This window comes from Pinus tabuliformis, chromosome X, assembly GCF_031772625.1.
Source record: "Pinus tabuliformis cultivar Carrire ecotype Pingquan chromosome X, CPIR1, whole genome shotgun sequence".
Lineage (NCBI taxonomy): Eukaryota > Viridiplantae > Streptophyta > Pinopsida > Pinales > Pinaceae > Pinus > Pinus tabuliformis.
The window spans coordinates 344,065,341-344,076,402 of NC_142308.1; the positions used below are offsets into that span (position 1 = coordinate 344,065,341).

At 38.6% G+C, this 11,062-nt stretch overlaps 1 protein-coding gene across 1 annotated transcript in view; it reads left to right on the forward strand.

Moving 5' to 3' along the window:
• LOC149139876 (binding protein) overlaps positions 1 to 9,528 on the forward strand; it is a 104,483-nt gene extending 94,955 nt beyond the window's left edge. Inside the window, exons 5-10 of the mRNA XM_089446493.1 lie at positions 6,634 to 6,721; positions 7,085 to 7,199; positions 7,319 to 7,448; positions 7,587 to 7,761; positions 7,863 to 8,059; positions 8,248 to 9,528. Of these exons, the coding sequence (XP_089302619.1) occupies positions 6,634 to 6,721; positions 7,085 to 7,199; positions 7,319 to 7,448; positions 7,587 to 7,761; positions 7,863 to 8,059; positions 8,248 to 9,133 (1,591 nt within the window). The 3' untranslated portion in view covers positions 9,134 to 9,528. The remainder of the gene's footprint in view (positions 1 to 6,633; positions 6,722 to 7,084; positions 7,200 to 7,318; positions 7,449 to 7,586; positions 7,762 to 7,862; positions 8,060 to 8,247) is intronic.
• Positions 9,529 to 11,062: the final 1,534 nt, after the last annotated feature.

Here is an 11,062-nt window from a genome sequence, read left to right on the forward strand (position 1 = left end):
TGAGATATGCCTGACTGAACCAACTGTAATATATCAGAGGTCTTGCTTTGGCTTGAGGGGAATGGTCTCGTTTTGAGCTTTCCTTCGGCACATCTCGGACATGCACCTTCTTTCTCTACTTGGAATTCAGGCATCCCTGTTACCATCTGTCTTACATCGGGTAGAGATTTGTAATGAAGGTGGGCAAACCTCCAATGCCAAAGTTCGTACTGAAGAGTTGTGTCAGAAGACATGACAGCTAGCGGACTTCCATCGACCTGATATAATGAATCAACACTAAACCCAAGAGTAAAGTCATCTTTAACATTATTTTTCCATATACATACCTTGCCATTGCTGAAGGTTACCTTTTAGCCTTTGTCTTCCATTGCCGAGATGGACACTAGGTTCTTTTTGATGTCAGGTGCATTTAATACATCCTTGACTTTCTAGCCTTCGTGAATGGTTGTCCTCTTCCTCGATCCCCAACTCTCCTCTTACCTTTGCTGTTGAATTTGCCATCAGAGGGATTTTGATCATCGTCCTGGTGTGAGTCCTTTCTATCAAGGCACTCCCTTGCATAGTGACCTGCTTTATCGCAGATGTAACATCGTCCTTTTCTTCCACCCTTAGGTCCAGCCTTTCCTTTTGATTTAGTCCCGGAATTATTTCTTTTCTTAGCATGAGAAGAAAAGGTAGCAGGAGGACCTTTAGGCATGGGCATTTCTTGCTCTTCTTCTCTTGTTTCTTCTTGAATGCATCTAGCCATTAATTCCTCGAAACCAGGAATTACATTATAGTTCAGAAGAGTAGTCCTGAACACGTACCATTGGGATGGTAATCCTCTAAGAGTCGTGAGTGCCATTTCCCAGTCTACCGTAGATTTCCTTGGAGGTGTCTAGTTCAGAGATGTAGGCCACCAAGTGCTTGTCAATAGAGTCTCAGATGATCTTCTATTTTAACTTCTTCGGTTTTCCATTTGTTCCATGCAGCATCAGATGCATTTGATGGAGGCTCAACAATATTGCGTCTTACATGGTCCAGCGCTCCTGGATCTTCTAGGGTTAGATCGATAGACATCTTCCATGTGTGATAGTCATCTTTCTCACAGAGCTTGTCTTCGGCAGGAAAGAGTGTTGAGGACCCCATAGTTCTTTTAGGATAGCCTTGCCAATCTTCTTTTCGGTGATTGCTCTTGCTCTTGCTCGGGCTTTGTCTTCACCTCAGCTTTGATACCATGTTAAGTTATGGTATGTTCTATGCTTATAACGATTTACTTCTTTTTCTTATTATATTCCACAGATTAGCAATCACATGTACATAAAGTAAAGTGCAGATAGAACATTAAACGATCGACAGAAAACAAGCCAAGACAAGAGACACAAGATGTGGCGGCTAGCTAGGGACAAACCCCACAATGTGTGGGGAAACCGTTTGATCAAATCTTCTTTTATCTTCAATAATTCAGCAGAGAGAAATAGTACAATAAATCTGATTCATATCAGCAGTAGCAAACCCTAGATCAGCAGCATGAGCATTAGTGGCTTCATTATCAAACTAGGGCAGACGATATCTCACAAATTGACCGCCGGATTGACTTCATTCCACCACCAAAAGTTGTGGCTTCCAGAGGAGGTTCAGATGAACCTACAACGCAGTTCAGATGGGGAGATCTTCTAGGCCACGCAGGTCAATCTTTACTTCTGCAGTTGCAGCTTGAGTTTCAGCAGTTTCCGGCTTCAAACTAGGGCAATCGATATCTTGCAAACCGTTCGTCGGATTCACTTCATTCCACCACCAAAAGTTGCAGCTTTCAGAGGAGATCCAGATGGACCTATAGCGCAGTTCCAACGAGGAGATCTTCTAGGCCACGCAGGTCAATCTTTGGATCTGCAGTTGCAGCTTCAGGTTCCGACTTCACATGTGTGAGAGAGAGACCCATTTTTGTGCAGTAGAGAAGAGACTCATTTCTGCGCAGTAGAGAGAGAGAGATGTGATGAGAAGAGTGAGTGCAAATGAGGAAAAGTCCTCTTATATTTATACACAACGTTGGTGTTTGAATAGATGCGACCGTTGGGCTTCTGAGCCTACATGAGTTGTAGGTCGGCTTGATAATAATTCCATATCAAAATAAATTCATATCTCCATGAAGACTTATCGGAATCGGATGATCTTTATATCAATCCTACACCTCTTGACGAGAGGAATCTAATAAAAATATTGTCAGCCATGAATAAGATGACCCACATGAAGTTTTGCCCTGGTATCTAATCTTAACAATTAAGAAGACCAAGATGTAAGAGTTTTTCTTGTTCTCTTATTAAAGAATCACAAAAGGCATCAAAAGAGGCGGAGTTGTAGTCTTGTCCTTGAGAAATAAAGGCTTCTCTAGTAGAATGGAAGGTGGAAACAAACACAAAGTAGGCTAGTCCCAACTTAGTAAGAATGGAATAGATAAGGCTACCATCTTCTTTCTTAACCCTAGTACCTTCCAAGAGAAGTGTAAGGGTCTTGAACTTGGACAAAAAAATCTTCAATGGAAGAAAAATTATTGGGGTCCAATGTAAGCATCTCATTTTCGAGTTGATGGGCTCTAATTTCATTTTTAATTCCAAAAACTTTAGTGAGCTATTTCATTGCTTCCTTAGGGGTATCAAGTTCTGCGATATGGAATCTAAGGTCTGGAAAAATAGACAACCCTATCAACCCACATGCTTGATCTTGCCTATTTTCCCATTTGACTGCCTTATCTTCATCTTTAGGTTTAGTTTCTTGGCCTGAGGCTTTTCTGTAAAGACCTTTACTTCTAAGTAAATCCACAATGTAGGACTACCATTCGAAGTAGTTGGTGCTGTCAAGAATAACTTGGCATGGACTTTCCTTTTTAACAGAAACTGAAGTTGTAGATGCTGAAACTAAGTGTTCTAATGGAAAGATTCTGAAAATTAAGCCGATTAAAAAACGGCTCTGAAAACGACTTCCGGATGAAGAAGTTATGGCTTTTTGAAGAAAAGTTGTTGAATATGACGACGAAGTGCGTGAATGTGCGGAAGTGAATGATAATGTTATATTTTAAAAAAAATCCCCTTTCCCACGCCCCCCCCCCCCCAAACTTATCTAACTAGCTCACATCATTTTATTTTGTTTATTTTATTAATTTTTTGTTTTTGTTTTTTGTTTTTCTTTGTTATTTAAATTTATATGTGACCCACTTTTATAAATAAGTGAAAGTCACTTTTACAATGGTACTTTATGAGTTACCCACTAAATTGTAACTTAAATAAAAGATAAAGAGACTTTGGAATTATAAGTGACTCACTTTTTATAATGGGTGAGAACATTTTTACATAAAGTAACTTTAAAACATAAATTACATGTGCTTTTTGAAAAAGTAACTCAACAAAAAGAAAGACTTGAACTCAAGAGCTCTATTCTCATAAAGTAACTTTGGACCAAGTGAGCTAGTTTAAAAGGTTAGTAATTTTTCCAAAAGAGGAAGGGTTTTTTGTAGTCACTGAAGCTTTGGGGTGCGTGCTTACTTGAAAATCTCTTTTGCCTACAAAACGAAAAACCACACAACCCAACATAGACATACAAAAAACCAAACCTTATGGCTTGAAGTTAGCTTTTGCCATAAACTAAATGTTTTCCTCAATGTTTTTGATTTTTTGAGATCACACTAAGGTGTGGTAGAAAAGAGCATACGAATGAAAAAAATCCTTCCTTTCTGTTTCTGATTTGCCCAGATCGCACAGAGTTGCAGGGCAAAAATGATACACAGAAATCAAAGGTATAGATCTGGCAATAAAAAGCAGAGAGCTAAATAAACTGAAATAAATAGAGAGATGAATAACTAAAACTGCAAATAAACACTGCATACCTCAAGATCTTAAAAATGACGTAGGTAGGGCTACCGGAAACCTTTGAAACGAAAGGGGTTCCTCCCTGGAACAAATGCTCCTAACACAATAGAGTAGTCCTCTCGGCTTGAAAGCAGTCAGAAATAGTAGATCTAGGAAACGACAGTCGCATGCACTTGTACCGGCTTCAGATTTGGATCACTAACGGATGCGGCCCTCAAATAGCTCTGATAACATGTAGGATTTTACAGGGTAAGTTCCTCTGATTGAACACCAAAGGACACTGCTCACAAACATATCACAGTCAATACACCAGTATTCTTGACGTGGTTAAAACCCTAAAAAAGTTAAACAGTCCACGACTTGAGCCAACGCGACCACTTAAGGGAATTTATTAATAAAAGATTTTTATTTATTTATTTATTTTACATAAGCTTCTTTCATGAACGATCACCCTACAAATGACCCTCCATTCTCTCTTTAAATAGAGATCATGGACCAATCAGGTGTTAAGGCACCGATCAAGTGTTTTTTACGTAAGCTTCTTTCATGAACGATCACCCTACAAATGACCCTCCATGCTCTCTTTAAATAGAGATCATGGATCAATCAGGTGTTAAGGCACCGATCAAATGTCGATAATACTGAGGAGAGAATGAACCATTAGATCACTTCATGTCTAGAACATATCGTGACCGTCGGATTGTAAGTTACAAAAGTACATAGTAAAGAAACACACTTTACCTAACTCTACATGAGACCAAGTTATACTTAACTATTTCCTATGTGCTGGAATATCCTAACAAAGAGCTCTGGTACCATGTAGAAAATCCATGAAATTTTGATATGCTTATAAAAACAAATCTGAAAACACTTTTTTTTCTTACAAACACAGTTTCTCTACTCAATTTGCAGCGGAATTAGGAACATAAATAAAGCAAGTCACATAATTCAAGGCACAATTTTTTATACTATGGAACCCAACTGGGAAAAACCATTTGCTTGATGAGAATTGTATTGATAGAGAAACTGAGCAATTGATCTCTTACAAAACAACTGTGTCAATCTGAAAACAACCTAGTGTTCCTGCCTTGAACCAGGCTTGAAACCCTTGCAAGACTGGTGATCTTTGCTGTCCTCTACCAGTCTGTGCAAAATCTTCTCTTGCACACTCTTCCTCTCACAAGCTGCACACACAAATTTGTGCTTCCTATTGCTTGGTCCCACCAACTGGTGCTCACCAAAACAATGATTAAACTTGTGTCTTTGTTCCTCCTTCTAATAGACAATTCGAATGGTTAAAATTAATGACTTTACTAGTCAAGGAATTAAATTGGAGCTTTTCTAGTTAACAAAAGTTAATAGAACTAGTTAATTGGATCCTCCTAAAACTTAGGAGGCTAACTCCACTTGAGCTTTCAGTTCCCAATTTAACTCACACTAGAAGATCAAAAACTCGACCTTCAACTTCAACACATCAGTTAACTGCCTCATGCACTCTTAATTTTTAGGGAAACTCCTACATTTTAGGAACTCAACCATGCACAAAAAGGAACATGACTTTGACTCCTTGAATTAAGGCATAAATCAAGGAATCACTTTTCTTGCTTATTTCAACACTTTCTTGGTTCCCTTTGCAGTGTTTTAAGGGTTTGAATTTGTAAGTGATTTAAGATTACCACAAAGCATAGTGAGATCGATCCATTGAGGGGCAGCATTGTTATGTGAATAGGGATGCCAATGACATAGGTCTTCATATCCCCTTTATTGGTGTCATGGCATAGTCGATTCTTGGGTTGAGGGCAATCCTATTGAGGAATTCTCTCTAGTGGGTTTTTGACTTTATAGGTTTACCTTGATTGGTTGGGAGATTGCCCATCCATAGATACTAGTCTCTCCTTTGATCGATTATTTTGAGTAATTGACAAAAGGAGGGTCATTCTTCTTGATATTCTCTTGTCATTGATATTCCCTTGACTCCATCACCCTTGAATATTGGCACTGATCTTCACTTTTCTCCATCACCAACACCTTCTTTCCTCTTAAATTCAACTCTATCACTAGGATTAATTGTGATATCACCTTGCTCCTTGTTGCTTAACCATAGTGATTGTTAGGGAAGTCACCTTGAGCTGGAGAAGAGCCGGCCTAAAGTGGTGGAGGTAGGTCCCTGAGGTGACAATGGGTGACCTATCGAAGTTCCACTTGGATTGTACAGTGTGGGTTGGAGCTTTTACCATTCTAATGCACAATTTGAGCTGTAACAGGAGCATAATTGTTTGCAAACAAAGAAAGAATAGAGAGTGACAACCTAGGAGTGAACTTGCTAGTAACAATGAGAACTGTCAAGGATAAGAATCTGGGATTCTTTCAAGTAGAGATGTTAACTGGTAAATGCACTATATTAACTAATTACACCTAATATTTTGTACGTTTAACGTAATAGATTATTGTCATTTAATTTATTGCCAAGGGGATTATTGAGTAAGTTGCAAATTCATTGATGGACTCCCCCTGCACAATTGCTTGCTGAGAACTCCATCTCTGGTTATGTGTGATTATTTATTGTTGTACCTATCTACAAATCTTTGTTTAAGATTAGGAATGTACATATGCTTCTACAGACCATGACAATGGGCCAGATATTCTCATGATCACTTTGCAAGTGGTTGTAATGGTTGTTGTTATGATGTGTGCAGTTGATACTTGATGTTTGTGACACTTTCTACTGCTTTGTAGTTTACTGATTATTTTGTTTTCCCCATGGCTAATGGTGATTTCATTACTGTAACAGCTGCATTGCCAAATTAACAAAATCTCTTCGTGATTCTTGTGAGATTGTAAGGAGGCAAGCATTTATACTTCTTGCCAGATTATTGCAGGTATGTCTGTCTTGGTAAAAATATTTTATAGCTTATTAATTAGAAGAATGACTATGGTCTTAGATGTGAAAGATACCAATTACGTGAGCTTATAACCAGTCTAGAAATTTCAATCTGTTGGATGCTGATACTTAAATCCTGTATCACTAACTTTCGACTATTCATAATTATTGTGTGAATATTACAAAGAGGTTATGTCAAGTGGAAGGGGATGATGTTCCATCATTTTCTGTTAGCTCTTGTTGATGAATCTGAAATTGCCGACAACTGATCTAGAAAATTCATTTAATCTTGTAAGATATAAATCTTTTGTATCACATTGCTAATGTTTGACTATCCATAATTATTGTGTCTATGTTACAGAGGGACTATGTCAAGTGGAAGGGGATGCTGTTTCATCGTTTCCTATTAGCTCTAGTTGATGAATCTGAAAAGATCCGCCAGTTGGCAGACTTCCTTTTTGGAAGCATCCTGAAAAGTGAGGCATTTTATGAGAATATGATGAAAAGTTGTAGCATCTATTTACTAAATGCTTGATTGCTTAAGAATCCCTTTGTGGTTGCAAATGAAAACTGCTAACTGCACTTCATCTTACAGCAAAGGCACCACTATTGGCTTATAACAGCTTTGTGGAAGCCATCTTTATATTGAATGATTGCCATGTACATGCCAGTCACATTGAGGCATTACAAACTTCAGAGGTTGAACGCCATCTATTTTCATTAAGGTGATTCATTATTTTCTACGAATTATGAGAAAGTATAGTACTAACATAAACACTTGATGTGAATATTGTGGTTAAAATAAAAATTTGGAAGAAGTTTGGCATGTAGGTATATCTTATCTGTTTTGTTTATGTTGGCAGAGGTAATAATGAAGCAGTTTGTTTAAAGCGCATGCATATCTATGTATCCTTATTAAAGCAAATGCAACCTGAGCACCTATTGGCAACTTCAGCTAAGCTCTGTGCAGAAATACTTGCTTCTGCAGCTGATGGTTTGCTTGATCTTGATGATTTCGCTTCACAGTGTGTATTGCAGGTATGTTTGTGTTTTACTACTTTGTGTTTGGAATAGTAATGAAATGTTATCCATTCGCTTATATTTCGTCAAATATTTGTCTTGAAAATCATTGGTGTTAGGATGCACTGCAAATACTAGCATGCAAGGAGATACGCATTCAAGCCAATCGAACAGCTGCAGGGGTAGCTGAGAATATGGAGCTGGAAGAAGAAAGTGGAGCAGCAGCTTTTGCGGCATCAAAAGGGCGAGTTGTAACTCAGATTGCAAAGAAAAATTTGATCCAAAATGCTATCCCAATTTTTATAGAACTCAAAAGGTATCGAAGAAAGATTTCACTATGATGTCTCCTGCCATCTCTTTGCTAAATTTGAGCACAGTTATCAACTTACTATTGTTGTTACCATGTCATTTTCCTTTTTCTCTTCGAGGGAGATGTGCAAGTCACTTTATTTTGATATTGTTAATTGCTATAATTTTGAGTCTCACTGGCCTATGCTATTCCAGGTTGCTTGAGAGCAAGAACAGTCATTTGACAGGCTGCTTAATGGACTGCTTACGTATGCTTCTAAAAGAGTACAAGAGTGAAATAGATGAAATACTGGTAGCAGACAAACAGCTTCAGAAGGAACTTCTGTATGATATTCAGAAATATGAAGCTATGAAAACCAAATCGAAAGTGGCAGAGGCAGTTGTAACAGTGCAAGATTCTGCCCCTCATAATGTGCCTGCCAAAAAGAATGACAATCTGGGAGGCAATTTACCAACAACTTCCCAAAATAATGGCAGTGTTCATTCAGAACGGCCTCCCAAGACTCCTGCATCTGTCAACAGAGTTAAGAAAGGAAGCAACAAAGACAAAGAAAATGCTGATATCCATGACGCTCACAAGACTGTTAAGACATCTGCGATGAAGAGGAAAACTTTCTTCTCTCCAGTGGTGGAAAAGTCTCTGACTGGCAAGGTCAAGTGGTTGGATCAGACTTCTGGTCACAATTTAAGAACACCTGAAGTGCCTATGAGGACTCCTCGGGTAGCTTCAAGCAGGGGCCAGGTAGGGTGCACTTCAAATGTCTTAAGGTCTGCAAAAGAAACTGTGCTTTCCCCCAATAACATTTCTGTATCGAGGAGGCATAAGATTGCTTCTGCAGTGGCAGATGTTGCTGCTGCCCAAACTGTTTCGGCTGTATTACGGGAAGTTGCTACAGGAAGTTCGACCCCTTTACATTCAATGTCCATACCCAGATTAAAGCCCTCAGTTCCCAGCACCATGAAGGCAAGGGTTGGTTCTGCAGAAAATTCGACAGGCCTGGCAAGTTTATTGGACTCTGAAGGACAAGAAGGCCTACAGTCAATACAAAGGAGGCAAATGTTTAATGACATTGATGATTAGACATCTGGCTTCAGTTATAGTATTTTGTAAATACTGAATGTTTCTTTTCAGCGGAGATGCAAATATTAGTATGTGGTTTCTCTAGAACGTGACCATTGTCATCATTTTGTCTCATTACTTCCTTAAAGCAAAATCTAAAGCAGATAATGCCTTAACAGCTTCTTGATGACAATAAGCATGCACTTCTGTTTCTGACTGCCATTGAAAAGCTCCTGCCTGATAGTCGAAAATAATTATTGTTTTTGAAAGACCAATTCACACACGATCAACTCTGCCAAAGTTCTCCAGTTGTTAGAATGTGAACCATTCTAAGGGATGGAAAATCTGAAGTTTGTAAGCCTCTTGATTGGGGCACGATTACTACCTTTTGCATAATTTCTGACATTCCCTTTTGACTCTATAGTCTTTCATGCGAATGGTGTTCTCATAAAAATTGTGACACCTACATGAATACACCAATTTTGTCTTCAGACTTTCCTTGCCACTTTTAGCATGTTTATAATCTTGATCCCAAATATAAACTTCAATGATTCACTGACAAGTCCACTGCTATGCCATCACTGGAAAGAGTTACACTCAAAAACCAATTATTTGATCTTAACAAACTTCTTGAAAGTGCCGAATGTGCTTTCCTTTGGTAAACCCAATTGCTGCTCAAAACTTTCAGATATCAAATTTTATGGCTACTGGGCTGTAACCAATGGATTTCTTAACTGACCCTTGACAAAGAAGAAGTTTTTGCTTTCTTCATTTCGCTTAGGGTGTGGCTTATCCATAAGAGTCAGTTTTATGTGAGAAATAGGAAACCCGATTCCTATTGCAGCAACTGGATATAAACATAAGATAACCTAGTTATTTTTGGACCAATGTCATCGGAAAAACCCAACTCGGGAAAATCGGTGCAGCAGCTGAGGGTTTTATTATAATGCAGCAGTGAAATAGTCCGAGTACAATTGGATGCTGAAAATGAAAACCCTACAGAGAAAATTTGGCAAGAAAAATCTAGTGAAGAATTTCTTCACTCCATAGGGAAATCCGTGCTCTAACCTCAACTCAAATTGAGCCGTACAAATTGCCTCTGCGCAGTTACTGTGTCACCCTAGCACTGTTGCTGCTGTTGCTCTCAGCTTGGAACCAATTCTTCTCAAGCCATCTGACCAGCTGCTATTTGGGAAAATGTCTCTCCCGACCTTTGGAACCTCTGCCCAACTTCTGGCAGTGAAATATTTCTTCTCCCCCGCAAATCAACTTTGCCTCTTGAGGCTACTGTGCTACTTTGCGTCAGCCTCATTGTGGATTATCTGCCTCTGCAAATGCACTCACCGGATCAGGAAATCTTCCTTTGGCTTCACTGTCCCTGCCCCTCTCTCACTGCTTTGTTTTCTCTGGCTCTCTCTGGGAACTGAATGTTGCTACTTAGAAAATCGATCTCCTCAAGTGATTTCTCCAAGCGCCATCGACTTGTTTTTATAATTCTTTATTGAGACTTCAACGACAAATATTAGATCATAATCGATGGCTAGGGTTGCCTTGAAGTTGATTTGCGTGAGTCTCTAGAACATTCACACCATAATTTAATCTATTTTGATTAATTAGTCATATTCCCTAAGTTTGAATGTTGCTACTTAGAAAATCGATCTGCTCAAGTGATTTCTACAAGCGCCATTGACTTGTTCTTATAATTCTTTATTGAGACTTCAACGACCAAGATTAGATCATAATCAATGGCTAGGATTACCTTGAAGTTGATTCGTGTGAGTCTCTAGAACATTCACACCATAATTTAATCAATTTTGATTAATTAGTCATATTCCCTAGTTTAGATTTAGGGAATATTTAAACAAAATGACTAATAATCTAATTAAGTCATTTCTAGGTGGAATTTCCAGAAACGATTTTTTGGTTTTGGAGATCTCCTGTATTCTAGCC